Source organism: Ptychodera flava (assembly GCF_041260155.1).
Source record: "Ptychodera flava strain L36383 chromosome 3 unlocalized genomic scaffold, AS_Pfla_20210202 Scaffold_25__1_contigs__length_14229661_pilon, whole genome shotgun sequence".
In the NCBI taxonomy this organism is placed as follows: Eukaryota; Metazoa; Hemichordata; class Enteropneusta; family Ptychoderidae; genus Ptychodera; species Ptychodera flava.
In genome coordinates, this window is record NW_027248279.1 from 4,724,996 (window position 1) to 4,746,451 (window position 21,456).

The 21,456-nt window shown below is 37.1% G+C and overlaps 1 protein-coding gene across 2 annotated transcripts; it reads left to right on the forward strand.

Annotated features, from left to right (window-relative positions):
* The first annotated feature begins 4,245 nt into the window (after positions 1–4,245).
* On the forward strand, positions 4,246–17,574 carry LOC139125549 (uncharacterized). Of its 2 annotated transcripts, none has more exons than XM_070691612.1 (3): positions 4,246–4,773; positions 10,743–10,916; positions 15,490–17,574. In XM_070691612.1, exon 3 carries the CDS (start codon positions 15,529–15,531, stop codon positions 16,747–16,749), a length of 1,221 nt encoding a protein of 406 aa, XP_070547713.1. In that variant the 5' UTR covers positions 4,246–4,773; positions 10,743–10,916; positions 15,490–15,528; the 3' UTR covers positions 16,750–17,574. The 2 variants fall into 2 exon arrangements, 1 of the variants encoding a protein (XP_070547713.1); XR_011550269.1 differs by lacking the exon at positions 15,490–17,574 and adding an exon at positions 11,522–11,642 and having other exon boundaries at positions 4,321–4,773.
* Positions 17,575–21,456: the final 3,882 nt, after the last annotated feature.

A 21,456-nucleotide genomic window follows, 5' to 3' on the forward strand; every position in this document is an offset into this window, starting at 1 on the left:
AACGTTTCACTTTACACGTAAAGATGCTGTGTTGACAAAGAAAACAGTTGGTGCTGAACAAGAACTTACCAAAGATATACCTTGCCAAATTTTTTGAAAAAAACAATCATCAATAAGTTGCATACTGAACCTTTCAACATGACTTTCATTAACCTCTAGAGCTGAATGATATGTGAAAGTTATTGATGACACTCACATAAGAGGACGACATTCAAAAAAGTCACGTTCTCGATTTATAAACTCACGTCAGGGATTCGAAAATAATTCATGTTTAGACGTTTTCGGTATTTTTTTTCGCCCCCTGGTGCATTTAGAACCGCTCTGGCTTCACAGTTGACATGATAATTAAGCTTATGTCATATGGCAAATAAATTGATGGTATGAAGCCAAGACCTCGGATGACCTCACGTGTTCGATGTGACTTGATTGGCCGTCTCAGTGGTACCATTCTTGTTTAAACAGGTGTAGTTCTCTATTGATGAAATATCCTATGCCATCCATCATCTCTGTTTATGTCAATACATGTACACACTCGTGTACCAACCCTTGTCAAACAATTATGTCACAGTGATATACCGATGTCAACTTTGCCATCAAAACATACCAACTATCAGCTCAGCGATCAAAGTCTGGACTGGAAGGATCCTCCCATCTTTCGCTTCTGTACTGACCAGGACAATCGCTATCGAAGTCTTTGCAGGTCCGTGTTCAGGTGCAGCCAACGAAGCCAATCCTGCAAAAAAAACTGTTTGTGCACAGTTTTCTTTGCGGACGTGAAAATTTAAATAAATCAGTTGGAGGAGAGAACAAAGTAAACTTTTCCTGTGAACAGGGAAGAAATTTCAGTTTTGACAATTGGCGGGGAGAAAATTCCCTGTAATGGATACCTAGGTAGGGGGGGGGTGCTGTGATTGATAGAAATTTAGAGATGTTGAAGCGGTGTCACAGTTGTGGAAAAAGGGGAGTGGGGTGCTTGAGCTGTTGTGGGAAGCATACAGACCACAGATACTGGAGGGTCGACTTATGATGAAATATATTGCATACGTTCAGTTATAAGAAACTATATAGTACAGTACCCTTCGTCGAACTGCGATGGTCTATGTGTACTCTTCATGGATAATTATAGTTTCTAAGTAAAATAATGCACTGCTGTCGAGAATCTCTCTGTCATTTCAATATGGTACCCTCTAAATCTACTAGGATTGAGTGGGTGGGCGGGGGTTATGGAGAGCTTCTAGTGCACTGCGTATAAAATATTGGTTCGAGGTAGTCATTTGCTTAATATTTGGGGATTTTGGTGCCTTGCGTTAAGACGTATAAAGTTCTTATTAAAATATTGATTTTTTCAGACTATGATGTCACCGAAACCATTAACCTGAGAGACAGATTAAACCCACTATTTTATCAGAGTTGTTGTCGATGCCCGTTTCCCGTTAGCCCACTGAAACTGATAAAATCCATACACTGATATGGCTAATGAGAAAAAAATGTGTCGGTGTTTCAGATAATAACCCGACCTGCCCTATTTGCAACCCGCCGGCCATAAATTCTATTTTCGCACATTCAAAGTTACAAACTTAAAAAAAATCCCGACCGACCTTTCCTATTTCATGAGAGCTTTATAACGGAAATACACATTTTTACGCCTCTGTAACAGGTGCTGCCCTCCGCAGCATGAACGTACATCTTCATCATTGGAGGTTAGGCATGAATGCTGTAAGAATATAATGTGGTATTGTTGAGAAAAACGAATGTCCAGGATCAGAATTTCGGAAACATTTCAGATTTTATTCCACTGTGCGAAGAGTCAAGTTTGTCATATACTTTACCAGGGACGGCACAGTTGACAAAGTACCATCGTTGTACCGTACTTGCCAATTTTACCTAGGCAACTAGGATAATAGACCGACGCGCAATATAAAACCACGTTTGTTCCCACCCTTTTTAAGACTCTGCATGAACCGATGAATGAGGTAAAGAGGGCATCCCCTGTATGGGAAGACAAACAGCATTTTGTACTTGCTCAGGTAGGAAACATGCAATTATTGGTGCGCAATTTCGACATATTGTTAAATAGAAACTAAAATAGGACCACACTGAAAGAGATCAAAGGTCACCACCATTTGAAGCACTGACGTTTGTGACAAAATTTGGTAAAATTGTACATGCTGTCCCAAAGATAACCTCCGTCAGAAAGACTTTAAGGTATACATATAGAGTTCGCCTCGGCGATAGACATTCGGACTCTCAAACTTTTACAATTATTTTCTGATCTACCACTTGTGGAGGTGTATTTTAAATCTCTTGGAGTAAGAAATCTTTTCACTGTCTCAGTTTTTCGAAAATTGTATTTTTCTTCGTGGAGTTAACACGGGGGGGGCAGCCATTTTGAATTTCAGATTGCACTGAATCTTAGGTAATTGTTTCTCTGGTATCAAAATTTGCACGGTGACACCTCCTACCATTTGAATTCGTGATTTTAAAAAAGGATAGGTGAAGGTTCCTTGAGGAAAGTTTGAGCAAAAGTTAAGTCTTCATTTTCGAGGCGCGGCGCAGTTATAGGGCGCAGAACACTGTGACCTGTGTACATAGAGTCACCTATGACAGGGCATCTAAGGGGAGGATTCACCTAATCTGTTGATGTACTTTTTGGTCACGGTGTTTTCGTACCGAGTGAAGAGGATATCATGCCATATACCGGCACAACACTAGTTTGTGTAACATCCTGCATGTCCAAACGTTTCAAATATTAAGGGAATTTTCTACACGATTCATTTTCTTTCAGAAAACACGTGTGACCTGACTTAGGGAAGTGAAACTGTGTATATGTAGACTTGTTTACTTCTTAGCGTAACTTGTTTCGTCCAGTAGCTTTAACGTCCATTATAATGAAGTGTTTTGAACGTATCGTTCGCTGCCAACTTCTAAAATACACCAATCCCTATCTTGACCCGTACCAATTTGGTTACCGACACAATAGAAGTACAGATGATGCAACAATCACACTGTTGCATCACGTGTACACTCATCTCGAAAAGCCAGGTGCATTTGTTCGTTTGTTGTTTATAGATTTCTCATCAGCCTTTAATACAATTCAACCTCATCTCATGGCACAAAAACTTCTTAAATTTAATGTCAACCCCAAACTTATTCTTTGGATCGTTGATTTTCTTGTACATCGCTCTCAAACTGAAGGGTTCGCCATGAGTCAACCTATTCAATCTCTCGGTCCACCTTTACTGGAGCTCCACAGGGTACTGTTCTTTCCCCGATTCTATTTACACTTTACACAAATGATTGTCATGGTAATGAATCTACCCCACTTGTCAAGTATTCTGATGATTCTGCGTTAGTAGATTTATCGAACTCTGATACCACCTACTTTAGTGAAGTTGAATTTTTTTCAAAATGGTGTAAAGAAAACTATCTTGATTTGAATGTGAAAAAGACAAAAGTTATTGATTTGAGGACAAAACCAACAGTCATTCCCAGTCTTTTGATAGATGATGTTGCAGTAGAAAGGGTTACTACATACAAATATTTAGGTACTATCTTAGACAACAAGCTCAATTTTAAAGCACACATTGATTACATTAACTCAAAGTGTCAGTCCAGGATTTATTGCCTTCAGAAGCTCAGATCACTCAGTGTCAATTCTGCAATCTTAAAAACGTTTTATCGTTGTTTTATCGAATCCGTGTTGACATTTTCATTTTTAGGCTGGTTTGGAGGTTTGAGTTTGTGTGGCAAAAGCATTCTAGGTAGAATTGTGAATATATGTAACAAGATTGTTGATGGGCGACAGTTAAATCTCAGTGATCTATATATCCGACGCATAAAAAAGAAGGCGAAAGAGATTTTAAAAGATCAAAATCACGTCTTAAGTAGATTTTATGAGAACCTGCCATCAGGCCGTCGTTTACGGGTTCCAAGGTGTAGAGCTGTGAGAACGAAGCTGAGTTTTATTCCGAATTCAATTTCAATTTTAAACAAGACTTAGTCAAATTAGGGTAATGTCCAGTCTCAGTTCTATACCCTTTGTGTGTATTGTGTGTTGTGTATTTGGTGTTAAGAACCACATGTAAATTTCTCTAAAGGACATAATAAAGTTTTCTGAATCTGAATCTGAATTATTCTCTTTTCTAATCTTGAGTTTTGTAGTTTATATATACTTTATAATTTATTTCGCCTGTCTTTGCTTGATTTTTTATTTATTAAAATGAGATTTTTGCTGTTTCATTACAGTTGTGGAGGGACGCTTTCACTTACTAGGTGCTCGTCACCTGTACATCTCATCTAGACTTTTGGTCAAAAGCCAAATAAAATAAAATTAACAAAAAATAAATAGATGACTAGTAGGGACCGTAGAGTTCCATTTGAGAGAGACCTCACTTACAAGCGGCACGGCACACATACAAAACTGGGATTATACTATATCTCTGAACTTTGTGATATGATAAACCTGTGAGTGACAGGTATGACCCATGGTGTCGAGACGCTGCGGTGGAAATTGCACAACAAGATACATTCAAACATTATCATATTCCAAAACAAGTCACCTTTATCGTTTACTCCAGTGATGCAACAGATGACATAAAGTGGGCGTTTCATCATCAGGTGACCCAATATCTTGACACTAAGGAAACGCTCCGGTGACCATACATAGTGTATTGCTGGTAATTGAAGTCACTTGGAGTTTGTCTTCCTCATTCACTTAGCGATATCCTGGAAGGATTGTATAGAAAGGGCCTGAGGCGTTCACTAGCAATACAGGTAAGCAACTGTTGTAGGTTGACATTTGTTACGATGTGCGAGAATTTTCGAACAATCGTCAAACGATCAACGAGATCGACATTTGAAAATTTAATGTTCAATACATGGATTAACTAGGGTATGCTTTTCAACGAATCATAATGCTTGACGCTGTATGTGAAGTCATACACGTAGCAACTGATAAAACTGTCACTCTAGTTGCGTTTCACTGTTGTCAAGAAAACACCGGGCCTCCCTCAGCATAAAGGCGATTATCACGTACGGTTATTTCAATTTTGAACAATGGCGTCTTTGAAAATAAATTGATAAACACACCGTCCCTCCACCCAGAGGGACAGTGATAAACACAAAGGACAGACATGAGTTGGACTGAAAAAGCTGCACCACCGCTGTTTTCGCTATTTCACAAAGGATTCATGAATTTACAACATGCACCGTGATATGTTTGTTTCGATTCGTTGGGATGTCAAAGAGCAGAAAATAAAGACAAAAAATGAACCATCCAGGCTTACATTTCAAAGCGATGCTGCAGAAAACAGTAATATTTTTTTACACTTAGGAAAGAACAACCACGTGGCGGCCCTCCCTAAACATGGCTTCAATGGTTACAACTATAATACTTCCGGTTGACGAAACAGATTGTTAATTCTGTTATCAATATATTTGTATATTGACTGCAAAATAATCGGAGACTGTTTAAGGGAACTTAGTTAGGCAATGTTAAAATTCTAAACAATGAATGTCTTAGGTCGTGACTTCACTCGAGGGGATTTTTGGTCAAACTTATTAAGTAATAAAAATCTATACAGTCCTCAAGGAAACTGTACCAACTGTAAGTATGAAACGACATTATATTATTAACACACTCCAACTGTTGTAATCCTGATTAGCATTGGAATAAGAGGGTCACGTGATCGTTAATGAGAGTGACCTTCTTCCTAATGATAATTTTGGACTTCCCGTCTATGACAATATTTTGTGGCTGTGTTGTTTTTTGATCCGCCTAAACGGGACACATCATTATGATAATGAAAAGTCAACCGAAACAGATCACCGGCCATTCTCAGAACAAAGTTAAAGAGTAGTATTTCTCAAACACCTGACATAATAAAAGAAAAAATACATTTTTCACTGTAAACTAGAATCTAGCCAGTCAATTGTTCTAGCTCGAAAATCCCACAACATATAGCCATGGTCTTGTTCTCTTGATTTTGAAGTTTGAGAAGAACATGAGCCTTAGCTTCACAGGGAATCGCATTCATACGCTGAAATGAATGTTTCAATAAATAAATCGTGGCGTAATCGAGTGTAATAAACACTAACTAAATTTGTTGGTAAATTTACAGCTGATGCAGGTCATATTACTACACAGTCGAACAATTTTATAGGTAACCTCGAGGTTCGGTAATCTCTCTGGCCCTTTTCAACTAATTTATGGAAGGAGTACGTGTAGTTAATTTGCTACTATTTTGCTCGGCTTGTATAATTACTGCCATGGTTATATTTATCACTCGCTGACTCGCTATATATTGCCTAATGACCACTTGTTGCATGATCAATGTCTGCAAACATAAGGATACTGTCAACATTCGGCGGACCTGTTGGCAACTGAGCTGAAATACATGTATCACAAAGGCATGACAGTTAGTGTTACAGTGGCGCAAAGTTCTCTTTTCTGCCCACGTTTCAAGGGTGCGGGGCTAAATTGTGTTTTCAGGGTCCCAGAACAACAAAAAACATGCTACATGATAAAAGACACTTCTGACCTTTTATCATAAGCTACAGAGCCACTACATTATTTACTCAGCAAACATAGATTTACCTCAAAGTCATTCTATAAGTACGTTCATAACCTGTTCAACCGCAATCTACCCAAGCTACTGTTCTCAATCGTCCAGGGGTTTTATCACAATTTCGTGTCGACATTGGCTATTCACATGGTGCAAATCCTTTGTTATCATCGCAAAGTTTTATGAGTTTTGAGACGGAGCATGCACAGACAGGCAAACCACGTCTTTATCGGCGGCGTATTCTCCCGTGGGTTTACATATGTCTTGGACTTCAATGGGATGGGCAGTGCATTTTGACTGGAAAACGTAAAATTGCTTAGTCGTCATGGTTCAGAAAAATATACAAACTGCAAATAAATAATGGTTTCCTCCACGCTGTCCACAATCTGATGGTTTGCTTCTACCCTGTACATTGACTTAGTTTAATAATAATAATAATAATATTTTTTATTGCTTGCTAGTAAACATAGGATTTACATCACATTTGTGGCAATAAAAGTGTGATACAAAAATAAGTTAAACTTTTCTTCAATAGACATAAAGTAATACAGTATAATAATAGTAGCTTATAATAAATATAACTAGGTATTTCTTTGTTTATATAAAGTAAAAATATAATCTGCAAGTTGTTCATTAAAAGATAACTCTTGTTTTGTTAGTAAGCTGATTTTCAGTATCGTCGTTTGAGAAATTGATTTTACTGAAAAAGTATTTCTGACAGACTAATAAAAAGTGTGTTTCATCTTCATTACTTTTGGTGTTACACTGATTGCAGTATCTTTCAGTAATTGGGGTTTTTGGTACAGTGTGTCTCCCTTTTTCAATTGCTAGATCATGATTGCTAATGCGAAGTTTGGTGAGTAATTTTCTTTTCTCACCTTGTGACTGTGTTAAGTAGGGTTCTAATCTAAAATTACGTTTTATTTTGGCGTACATTCTTAGTTTACTATTTTCATCAGTGATCAAATTTTTCCAAAAGACTTCATAATTGTTTGTTAAATTTGTTTTCATTAATCCAGTTATAACTTTGTGGTGTTTAAGTGATGGAGCTTTATCAAGGAGAAAGTCCATTCCATTGTCTTTAATTAAAGCACTTAAACAGTTAAACCAGGATCTATTGTTAGTGTTGTTTACCATTTGCTCCAGAAAAGCTTCTTTAGCAAGATTACAATGTGGCAGTTGTACGATATGAAGCCAGTGTTTAACAATATTAAGTTTGATCTCAAGTAGAAGTGGGAATTGTCCTAGTTCACCCCTCACAGCGGCATTACAAGCTTGTCTATTACACTGTAAAATGTTCTTACAAAATTTGAGGTGAGTTTTTTCAATTGCTGATTTATCCCACTTCTTGTAATCCATGAAATCTTGTCCCCAAATCTCTGAGTAATACAGTAAAACAGGTTTAATGAAAACATTGAATAGGCAAATCGCATTGTTGGTTTATGAAGCGTAATTTTTATCTTATTGACAATACTCCTGCTATAATTCGTCGTTTGTTTGTAACAATTGATCTCAAAGCACCAAGCAATGAGAATTGAATCCATCCAAAAACACTTTCTCCTTTTTTTACATGTCAAACATGCTTTTCACAAGGACAGCAGTGTATGGTGTAATTATGACTATGACTTACTCTGCAGTTTTCACAATATTCCACATTTGCATGTTCTTAGGGATATTTTTGATTAAGTACGATACCAAAGTCTTTCTTATGATTAAGCCTGGCAAGAGTTTTGTTACCGGTGTGATAGTCGTACACAATGGGATTCTTTTTCAAAGAAATCGTCATTGTGCAATATTTGTCAACTGGGGTAATTTCCAAGTATTTGACCACTGTACAATTTTGTCTAATGACGACTGCAAATTGTAACAGTCTTCAAAATTATAAATCTTACTGTAAAGTTTGGTATCATCTGCAAATAATAAAGAATTACTCTTAAGAGTAAGGCGTAAATCATTATCGTATAAAACAAATAAAAGGGGACCTAAGATGGATCCTGGCAGTACACCAGACGTTTTGTCACACCATGCAGACGAGGTACCCTTTGCCTTCTGTTACTTAAGTAACTATGAAACAACTTTAACATATCTTTATGAAAACAATAATACTGTAACTTATGAAGCAAGAGAGCGTGATTTACTTAATCAAACGCTTTGCTGACATTAGTGTAAATTACATACGGTTTGGAGACCTAATTTTCAGACCAGAGCCACATACTTTGTGTTACAACCCCTATAGTGAAACCAAAAGGCAGCTATGCAGTATGTAAACATCGCGCGTGCGTGGATAATGTGACGTGCATTCGGGCTCTTAACGCGCATACTAGGTACCTTGAAGAGGGAGGTGCTTTGTGCCATTAAAAAATCAGGTTTACATCATTCTCTAGGTAATGGCTAAAGTCAAAGATCGTCGCAAAGTTTGTCTGATCTAAGCCTGTACCAGAGTAGCCGCGAACAATAGACCTTTCAAAAACTAAAATAAACAGTTATTCCTAAAATTGAGGTATATTGCGTCGCTGGAACAGTTTTCTGCACACTCGAATTTTAAAAACTATTATAGTCTGTTGCCTGTGTTGACTTAACTGTAAGCGGCTGGGTAAAATTAAATTTTCTCCCGTTTTTGTGAAAATAAAAAAATAATTTCCCCGTTCAATTAGCACAAGGGATAAGGCTATTTAGTTTTAAATATCTGATTTGTTGGTTTGACCCCTGATTGCAGCTAATATGATTATGACAAGGAATAGGATGAAGTTTTACTATGGAGATTTTGGGCAAAATTTATAACTTTCTGTTTGTCATGCGTACGCGTTACCTTTATGAAGAAAATCTTTCAAAGAAATTATCTCTGTCATCGAAACGGATGCCGTTATAGAAGCCAAGAATGAATTCTACGCATTCAGGATGACTTGTTATCGGTGATTATAACAAACAACGACAGCGGTAATTATTTACGTATTTCCAATGATTGACTGCAAGTATGTGCCAGTTTTTATCTATGGGAGATTCCCATACACTCCTGTCATTTGCTATAAAAATGTTTAATAAGCATTTACCTCTTAAAAGCGTACAAATAATGACAAGAAAATCAATAAAGACAAAAGCCCGGCAAACTTGAACAAAACTGGGTGGCCCACTCTGAGTAAGCCTATGCGTTTAGTAGCTTCATATTGTCTACTGGCAACTGTATGAAAACCCAACCATTCTCACAAGAAAGGTTGTCCAGCGTTCTTCAAGAACGTGAACTTCCTTGCTATACAGAACGTAACTTTATCTGCGGAAAATCAACAGTTGCTATGGATTTGTATTTGGGACAATCGATAGCGTTTTATTTCACTTCCACGTATTCAGTTGTAATAGGTAAACTTTGATTCTGAAAGCAACAACTTCTGTTGTCTGTTGCAAAGTGGAGTGTTCATTCTGAATCGTAATCTCCTTCAATTATGTACCTCTGAACAAGGTCATTAGTTCGGCATACTAACATGCAAATTGGTCACGAACAAAAAGACCACAGTACACGTATTATGCGCCGTGTAACCGACGCTGCTTGGATTTCTATATCATTCCACCACTATGATAATTACTCTGTCAGCTGATATAAAGTGTGATCGTCAATAAATATCTGTGTCGCTTACAGTGGTGTGTGCAGACCATCGTTTAGAAACATTTGTAGAATGACCACTCATCATTTCTTTGAGGAACTTCTTGCTTTCGAAAGAGGTTTTCTAATTTTGATAAGGTGAACTAGTTGAACTAGGTAAACTTTGATTTTGAAAGTTGAAAATTTAAAGCACCAAGAAATTTTATAGTGGAATGTCGGTAATGACTCTTTATCCTGTGAAATGGCAGTTCGCTATACTAACAAGCAAATTGCGCCAGAACAAAAAGACCACGTACAGTACACGAATCATGCGCCATGTAACCGACGCTGTCTGGATTGATTTATCATTGTACCAGTATTATGATATGTTAATGACACTATCAGCTGATAAAATTTAATCGTCAATAAATATCTGTGTCGCTTACAATAGCATGTACACACGATTGTTTGAAAAGAAACATTTGTAAAATGACCAATTATTATCTCTTTGAAGAACTTCTTGCTTTCGAGCGAGGTTATCTAATTTTGATTGTGTTTATTCCCGGACAGACGAAAATATGTTTCATTTCTGTGTTTGCTTTTAGAGGGATAAGGAGACGGCAATCGATACACGGATTTAGATCGCTGTGAAACCATGGTAACAACGTGCAAATACATGTACCCAGCCGTCAGATCAGCTGACCACTTCGACCGTGTACCTCTTTCGTTTTAGTTCCTCCAGGAGATCATCGTAGGTGTTGTCCCAGGCAGTGGAACGGGTAAGGAACTACTTCATTCTTTTTGCACTGTTTTTAAATTATAGTCATGTGATAACCAAGCTTCGTGAGAAACTTGGATAGTTTTGCATGTCGCTGAATTAGTCGATTTGGTGAAGTATTTCTTTTAAAATACCCCGTATGCATTGTTCACTGAAATATCATACAGCTAAACAATATGATGAGACTTAATAAGTTTTTTACTAACGAAAGACAGTAAGACGATCATTTGATTTTCAATTAGTATCTTTCTATTGTCGACGAATACGCCATGGCAAAATTCATTTGATGAAAATCATCATTATAGGAATCTAGAGTGATAAACGCCTTTAAAGAATTAATATGAAATTAATTAAACTCACGAAAGAGGTTACTAGTACGCCGAAGCAGATGACATACAATGCAGGAATTTACAGGCTGTATCTGGTGCTCTTTAGAAGATAGTTCATTTCCGACCAAGAAAATTTCGATTGATAATTTCACCAAGAGAGGTTCTTGAAATGAAATGGAACACTATTCGCAAAGATTACTCCTGATATTTTCCATTGGAAATCACTTTGTTGTTCCACGGCTTTCCTTGATGTGTCTTGTAAGGGAATCACCAACAGACGTGTGAACAAATGAAGACGAGGCTGACCTTCAGAAACCCGCTGGACCAACTGTTAATATTCTATCTTTATTACGTGCGCAATGTAAAATCGCCAAAATAACCACCATGACGAGCATTTATGATCGATAAGGGACTGGACATAAATTACAGGGGGGGGGTGGGCCGGTGTTTTTCAAAAAACCGCTGCGTAAAAAATAGTGACCCTTCAAAAGTTCATGCACAAAAATTAGTGACCCTCCCCCTTATCCGTGCATGAAAATAAGTGACCCTCCCCTGTTACTCAATACCCCCCAAAAAAACCCGCAATGTGTTGAAGACCCCTTCTTGCTATACTTTAAGTCGCCCTCCCGAAAGGATTAAGGCAAAATGTGGCCGATATAACGCGTTGTCCAAAAAATATCAAATCATATGTGTGTTATTCATGTAAATGTACTTTGCTTGAAGTGGCAGGTAAAAAGTGCATGCCTGTACAAAAAATGTAAGTTTTAGATTTTATCGATAATGTTGATTCACTATACATGTAGTCGACTATAAGAAAACTACGAACGTGTATTTTCCAGTATAAAACTAGCTATATCTGTTCATATACAGATGTTTAACTGATATAGATATACTTGGTTAGCATGGGTTGTTTACAAGTGCACATGTGAACAAGATATTTGATTTTGGAATTTCTGTCAAAATGTTGATCCACTATACATGGGAGTCTATGACAAAACTATACATCGGGGGTCTATGACAAAACTGTCAAAAAATTTTCAGAATTAAAATTTGCACCATTTGTGCATATATGGACCCTGAATAATTGACATAATTGTGCTTGATTAGAAGAGGGTGGGTAAAATGTGCATCTGTGTACAATAACTTTGTTTTTGGAATTTCGCATAAAATGTTGATCCACTATACATGGGAGTCTATGACAAAACTGTAAAAAAAAATTTCAGAATTAAAAATATGCACTATTTGTGTATATATGACCCTGAATAATTGACATAATTGTGCTTGATTAGAAGAGGGTGGTAACACGTGCATCTGTGTACAATAACTTTGTTTTTTGAATTTCGCTCAGTGAAATGTGGATCCATTATACATTGTAGTCTATGAAGAAACTATGAATAATTTTTTTTAAATACAAAACTTGGCAAATCTGTGCATTTATGTATGCTTGATTATTGATATTTATGTTCTTGATTAGACTAGAGTGGTTACAAGTCCATGTGTGTGCAAGAAATTGATTTTGGAATTTCACTGAAATGTCCATTCACTATACATGGCAGTCTATGATGAAACTATGAATAATTTTTTTCCAATACAAAAATAGGAAAATCTGTGCATTTATGTACACTTGATTATTGGTATTAATGTTCATGATTAGACTAGAGTAGTTTCAAGTCAATGGGTGTGCAAGAAATTTGATTTTGGAATTTCACTGAAATGTCCATTCACTATACATGGCACTCTATGATGAAACTATGAATAATTTTTTTCCAATACAAAACTTGGTAAACCTGTGCATTTATGTACACTTGATTATTGATATTAATGTTCATGATTAGACTAGAGTAGTTTCAAGTCAATGGGTGTGCAAGAAATTTGATTTTGGAATTTCACTGAAATGTCCATTCACTATACATGGCAGTCTATGATGAAACTATGAATAATTTTTTTCCAATACAAAACTTGGTAAACCTGTGCATTTATGTACACCTAATTATTAGTATTAATATTCATGATTAGACTAGAGTGGTTTCAAGTCAATGGTGTGCAAGAAATTTGATTTTGGCATATCACTTAAATGTCGATTTACTATACATGGCAGTCTATGATGAAACTATGAATAATTTTTTTCCAATACAAAAATAGGAAAATCTGTGCATTTATGTACACTTGATTATTGGTATTAATGTTCATGATTAGACTAGAGTAGTTTCAAGTCAATGGGTGTGCAAGAAATTTGATTTTGGAATTTCACTGAAATGTCCATTCACTATACATGGCAGTCTATGATGAAACTACAAATAACTCATAGGTTATCTGATCCTAAATTGTTATTCAAAAGTTGTTCGACCTGAAGCTTCCAGTTGTTATTGATGACACTATGCACTATTCTGAACAGTTTGTATTCTGTCAATGTCCTCAAAAAATTAAAAAATGTACATACAGCGACATGAACGTTTGACACCGACCTATACCCAATGTATTGTCAATGGGAGAATGATGTCAAATAAGTAATCTCCCAAATTGTTATTGAAAGAGTCATTATAGGGGACAGTTATGCACATAGTGTTGAATAAGTAGAAATCATGACAACTTAAATCAATGTGGCTGCTTGGATCATCAATACATTGTTTATTATACCTGAAATTTGCGCCCGAAGGGCGCGCCGAAAATGGTAATGTCAGAAAATGAAAGTGCCAGGAGGTATTTTTTCTTTTTTCAGTATTCCATAACGTGCACTTGCAATTTCAGCTTTGATGCATGAAAAAAGGTGACCCTCCCCCATAGGCTTGCACAAAATTTTATGACCCTTCAAAAATGCTTGCGCGAAAAATGGCGACCCACCCCCAAAAAACACCGGCCCACCCCCCCTGTAATTTGTGTCCAGTCGATAACTCTGCTATAGTTGAGATTTCAAAAGGCCAAAAACTGTGCAACAGATTGAAATTACTCAAAGTTTACAAAATAAATAAGCACACTGTCTGGTTTAGTACAAACCTAAGGAATTTAACCACAAATTGCACAGATAGACAATTACATGGGTTGGCAAGCGACGACCAAAGTTCACGAGATATAATTTAACTACTGAGAACTTTTGACCGTGTTATGTTATGCAGTCTTGTCTCTTGCCATATTCTGCTCTGGCTGTACTTTGCTCACAGTGAGGAGGGTCTTGCACACTACAGCTGTTTTGGTTCAATGACTCTCGGCGAAACTTCGTGATTGCGCACAGCGCAGGAAATGATTGAACAATTTTGTCAAAACATAACTAAAATGGAATAATGAAATGAAATTATGAAAATCGGAAATTATATTGTGAACGGTCCGCAATTGAAAGTAGAAAATATGTATTCAAGATTTAAACGGAAAATGAAAACATTAAAATTTAAGAAAACTTCAGAACGTGATGCAATGAATGCTCTTTGCCTTTTATAATGCAGCGTTTCCCTGATTGGTTATACTATAAAGTTGTGATTAGAGATTCAAATTTGGTTCCCTGCCTCTTTCCTTTTTCATTCATCTCGTCCTCATTCTCAGGAAAACTTGGCAGCAAACAAATTAATTGGAATGATAAATAGCGCTACTTCTGTAGTTGAGCACAGTCGGCGATATGTTAGCTGACCTGTATCTCTGCGTGTAGGTCTCTGCGTTGTTATTGGCTGCGCTTTTGACCCATGACTGAAACAATATTGCATTAAATTTTGTTCTCAATTATTCCGTGTCTGAATTTAGAAGGATTAATAACAGTACTGTCAACAACACTTGTCTTGACCAAGACTCGACCCAGTTTTAGTAGATGATAGAACGGATGGAATATGATAAGCGTGTGATGTTCTAAGTACTGCAATGTTAATTTGATTCATTTTTTCAGTAACACGTCACAAATAAGTAAATAGCGCAACATGTGTCAGTTGTAGGGACATAGATGATTTCAAGTTGTAGCTGTACTCGACAGCCCGGTGCCCTTACACAGTGTAATCGTTTTGGAGAATGATCCTGATAAAACCTGCTCAACTCTACCAATTACATCTTGCCTCCTCCTTATTATTGACCTATGTGTACACGTGACGATGATCAAGAACATTCCTCTGGTATATCCTCAATAATGATTAAAGGTCCCTAACATTAACATGAACCGAACAGGAAAGAATGGGCACGTCTTAGGATTAATTGATTGATTTGTTTGTTTGTTTGTTTGCTGTATAATTAATGTTACCGAATGATAGTTGTTGTCTCTGTTTATCTCAGATCAGTGCACCCGTTACTTGTTGACTGGGTAGCTGTAGAATGGAGAACAAGTTTCATGGAGAATTCAGGAGATATGGTATTCGTCGACGAAAGTCTATCATCATTGCGCTGTCTGTGCTTAGCCTAATTATTCTTACCAGCAGCGGAGTTTACAGCAAGATCAAGATTTGGTCCATCACCATGTTGGCCTGCAACGCCCTGCCGAGAACCGACATAGAGTTTACAGCAGCCGAACAAAGTCTACAGGGAGACAGTGTGATGGCTACAAAGACTCACGTAGAAGGTTATGATGGAATATTGGACTGCATTAGAACTTTGAAAGAACTGATCTATGGCGGGAGAATGTTCACCAACGATGATGTTATCTCGGCGTGTCAAAAATTCCGACATTCAAAAAATCTGCAATCTGAATTTCATGACGAAACTGTCATTCCAAATATTGCCCACTTTCTCTGGTTTTACGAAGACCAACCACTCCGATTCGATCAGTTTATCTCCATTTTGAGTGCCTATGCAGTTATGAAAGCCGACAAAATTATGATTCACACGGACATGGAACCAATCGGCAAATATTGGGAAATTTTGAAAGAAACCATTAACACGCTTGAAATCGTTCCTCTACATTTACCACAGCTATGCCTTTTCAACAATGTACATCACCGCACTGATCTCGCGAGATTACAAATCCTTCTCAAATATGGCGGAGTTTACTTGGACAATGACGTCATCGTAGTAAGGTCCTTGGAGCCATTACGTCACTACGATTTTGTCATGGGAAGGGAGATACCACTGAACCCAGATTTCCTCAACAACGGGATCATAATGGCCAGCAAAAATTCACAATTTTTAAAATTATTCTACCTTGGGTATAAAATATACTACGGGAACTGCTGGTCATGTGACTCTATGCAATATGCTAATGCTCTTGCCATTCAATTTCCGGATCTGATACACGTGGAGGAAAGATCTTTCCATCAAACAGACACTCTTCTGACGTTCGAAGGGCATTTCCCCTGGTGGAAGGAACACTATACCGTCCATACTTTTGCGAGAACGTACCTTAACAGGGCCAGGAACAAAGTTGAAGCACTGGACAAAGTTAATCCTGATTCGAGTGTATGGGAAAGCGCCCTCAAAAAGTTAGATAATTCATTTGGTGAGATAGCTCGATATGTGTACGAAGCCAGCAAAGCAACATTGACCATAAATAATATAACAACTTCTGCCAAGGTGAAGGAGAGGACTCAAAATATGGGATAAAGTTTGAGTTAATGACATTTGGAAATGAAACAGAAAAATAAGACAACAGTGAAAAAGAGTGTATAATGTGTTGTGTAAATGGAGTTTCATTATTTCTTGTAAACTTAATTCCGTTCAGCACCACGATATGGCTTTTCTATCACAGCACCATAATAGCGAGAATGAAAGAGCAGTCACTCGATGACGCTCTCGCTCTAAACTCCCCTGGGAGAGCGTAGAGAGCGCCCTTGAGTGACGGATTTTCAGTCTACATCATAACTTGTAATGCATGTTGCCGACGCTGAAGTTGTATTTGATTGATGGGAGTGTTTGGAAATCGTTGAAATACGATGTCTAGATGACGTACTCGCACGTAAACATATACTTTCGAAAACCGGATCATTATTAGAGTGAAATCATCACTTTTATGTCTACTTGTCTTTCTTTCTGTCTGTATTTTTAGTGCTATGTTTCTATGTGGTTTTCATTTGTAGTGACTTGCTTCTGTTTTATTTATGTGGCGAGCAATCCAATTTCCTAACGAGGATTAACACAGATAATAATAATATTGACGTTTAACTTAATTTCGTGGAGTCAAGAAACACGGAAACGATCAATCAGTAACAACACATATTTTGCTATTCTTTTTTTTATTTCCATGAGAAAAGCGTTTTTGACATTTATTTGGAATTTAGATCCAACTTGGTAATATTTGATAATCTTGAAAGTACAGGTATACGTGACATGGCATCGAAAGTCGACAAGTTACTTTTCCCTGTCCTAGTCTGAAATGGGATATGTGATTATCAATCTGCATAATTAAAATTTGAAAGTGGAAATCATCTCAGGCTCTGTCAAGAATTCGTACTCCACTGTAGAAAACTCTCTGCTTTGGGCTTGAACTAAAAAAGAAGCAAATATCTAATGTCGCTGCTTCATCTGATGATTTTCAACATTTTACGACATTTTACGTCAATCATTGTTTTGGCATTATACAGCAAAAGGCAAGGTCATTGTTGAAACAATGCGCTGAACTGCCCAAGGAGGTAAATTGTATATACCAATAGCTTGCCAAGACAAGCAAAACACTTCACTGGCCATTATGGAAACAGCTAATTCAATTAATCTATCCCTGTCGCCCATGCGATTAGAGTTCATATTTCATTCTGGAAATAGGTTGCATTCATTTGCTTTAGATTGCCACATCTCACGATTGCTACCGTATTCTGTGAGGGAGCTAGCTTGTGATGTAGTCCGTCTGGACTTGGTTCCTATTACTGAATACTGAGGCATTCAAATACCATAATCTTCTCAACCTGTTAGACGTGTTTCGACCTTTTATAATCAAAGCGCCTCACTATCGCCATCAGAAGAGCGGAAGCGACTACCTGACAGTTCTTTACTTCCATCGTCTTCAGAAAACCTCGAAAAAACAGAGATAGATAAAAACTTTTACCTATATGGTAACTATTTTATTAGCAGGCTGTCGTTATACATATAATCAATTGCTGCATTGCAGCTTGTCAAGATGAATATCATTTTGGTTAATATCTTACTTGAGGTACATGTGAATGCCACGTGAATATTTCATCGTAGTCGCGTCCGTTGACTGCATATGTCGTGGAATTGTGAAGTTTGTGGAACTATTATGTGTGTTTTGACGTAAAATAGTACGTCATCTTATTGTTTGTAGCTATAGCATTGCTCAAGCTGATTACAATACAATCCGATGTAGAGATTGGTCGGTCTTTACGCTATCATATACACAGTAAGTGGTGTTATCCACATTTCTCATTGATCTGAACACACTGAAATTGTTCACTGAACTGACACAGATTTCTTCTGTACACAGAACAGTTTGGGCCGTATTTACAAATTCTTAGACTGGCAACCATTGTTTTAGTGGTCATTTCTTTCTGATTGTCCACTTTGTAATAATGAGAAGATCAAACACATTTCTATGGAGTAGATAGCAATTTTGTAATTTTGTCAGCAGATAATTTTGACATACATACACAACTTGAATATTATCAAAGAAGCTGAGGAAATAATTTGCAACTGTGCTGGAAAAAAGAAAGAATGATGAGTTTTGTGATTACCAATGACAAAGACAATTTACATACTTAACAGGTAGTATGATGAGACTATCTTAGTTGCTGATAACTTTGCCTTAAAAAGTGTATCATTTGTAGCATCTACAAAAAATGACTTTTGGTTCAATTTACTCGGAGACTTCAATGAGCAACATAATTGATTATTTAGGAGCATACTTTTAACAACTTATCTTGAAATTAGATTTTAAGTAATGTTTGAAATTGTTCAAAATGAATAAAATTGAATAAGCTTTCAACATATTTATAAATGCTGACTGAATGCGCAAATCAAGCAGCATTGTGGGTAACCCCACTTACTGTGAACAGATAATTCAGCCACTGTGTCAATACCACAAATACCATTTACCCTTGTATTTGTACAACAAGTCTCTGATCAGGAGAGCGCATAGACTGTTATATGTTGTCTGTCTGTCTGTCTGTCTATCTATCTGTCTGTCGATGATTCAATGGCCGGGCGTTTTGGAGACAGTTATACACAAGGGCAACGAAATGTTATACGACCAATCATAAGGATGTTGTCCGTGTCGGAAACAAGAGACATGTCAATAATTTAGCAGCGATGAGAAAATCGTGTAACCATCAATCACGTGACTGTATTGCCTATTACGTCACGGTCACACGAAAGGAACTTCAAAAATCACATTTTTACGACACCTTTCTTTACCCCAGAAAGAGAACGACTGAATTTCGTGAGTTTTTTGTATCCTTCGTAGGGGTTAATATGCAAGGGACGATATTTATACAGGCAGTCCCGGTCTTGATACAAAGCCAATTTCTTAGTTTTCTGGCTGAGTGACAGAGCGAAAGGCAAGCGTTACTGTTTTTCTTGACAATGTCTGCGATTTTACACTGTCCATTCGCCGTGCATTTAATAGCAATCTAAATCGCAAGTTTTCAATTTAACAGTTCAGCCAGGTGGAAAAATCCAACATTACCAAATCCAATTTATAGGGGAAACAACTGATTTATTTCATTTTTGATCCCCTGCTCGGCACCCGAGGTCGTTTCGGCGAATGCGGGGTCATTTGAAAGATTTTGTCAGCGATACCATCCAAGAATACTTTCTCGTATGCCATGACGTCACGCGTACGTCGAGTGGAAGATGCGAGGAAAAACTTTTCATCGAGTAGAATTTCCTTTGCACTGATATCACTTAAATTTTAGCTATGCAATACTGAAATTCATAAAATAAAGTTTCACTAATAGTGTTAAAACAAATCAACGTCCAAAGCAAGTTGAAGCAAAGTAAACGATTTTGTTTTATTGACATGAAGACAAACTTCATAAAGTCCTTGTTACAAGACCGATCAAGACAATAAAGGGAAGGTGGCCATTGCGCATGCCCAGTAAAGATTGCCAATGGCACTTTAAGCTTTGCATACATGTGATACACGTATATGTTTTTTATCCTACAACCACAAGAATGTATATAACGCACCATTCGGGGCAGATGAATATTCCACATTGATAAAGAATCATTAGCATAAAACTTCAGTACCAAAACAATGCTCATTAATATAATTTGCATAAATGAATACCAATCTGCCCCGTATCTTGCACTAATAGTGAGAATGGATGGCCACGCAGTGATGAACTTCGGCCATTTCGACTTCAACCACACATCGGCGTTGTTCCAGCTATTCAATCACCCAAGTCTCGCGGGACCTCGGCGGGATCAAGCTGACGAGATGGACTTCCAAGTCACTGACTCCAGGTTACCAACTCACATTGTTTATACATAGATTTGAGATTTGACAGTGAGATAATCTCGGCAAAAGTGAATTCGTTGGACTGTAAGGAAGGTTGTAGCTTAATGGAATGACACAGAATTGACTGGCAAGTAACTTTAGATACAATTCAGCCACGTCACGTGAATGGAACAGCAGTGGAATAGTGTTGAAGTCAATTTTCCAGAATAATCGTGATCTCACGAGATCTTAGCTTATATATATATATATATATATATATATATATATATATATATATATATATATATATATATATATATATCGAAGTATACAGATGTCCTCGAGGGAAATTACAGTGCTCAATGCAAAAAGCAGAGCGTTATAAATAAACAGATTACTTCAAGTACAAAGTAATGAAATCTATTACTTAAGTTTCATGCATCTTGCAATCCTCAGATAGAGTGAAAGGATTTCTAGCTCGACACTCTTTTCTGAGGATTGCAAGATGCATGAAACTTAAGTAATAGATTTCATTACTTTGTACTTGAAGTAATCTGTTTATTTAATTATATATATATATATATATATATATATATATATATATATATACTCTAGAATTTTCTGCTGCGATCCCATCATCGAAAAATTTGAGATTTTCAAAACATGTCAACAAAAGGGACTGATTACAAATGCATTACGACTTTCAACACCAGCACCACCTGTTAACGAACCGAACTTGCTTGCTGATTGGCGCTTACACACAGGCTCCTTATTGACATATCTCGCAAGCTGAATGCTCTCCTAATATCTACATATACGAAACGTCAGATTCTAGAGTTAAGAAGTAAGAACAATGAGGATCGAAACAAATTGAAAGCATCATTAGCACGCTTCACGTTGAAACGTTATTTCAAAGAAATGCCGCT

Bases quoted from the DNA above. Each gene is read 5' to 3' on its own strand.
- LOC139125549 (XM_070691612.1), top strand. From the start codon at position 15,529: ATGGAGAACAAGTTTCATGGAGAATTCAGGAGATATGGTATTCGTCGA.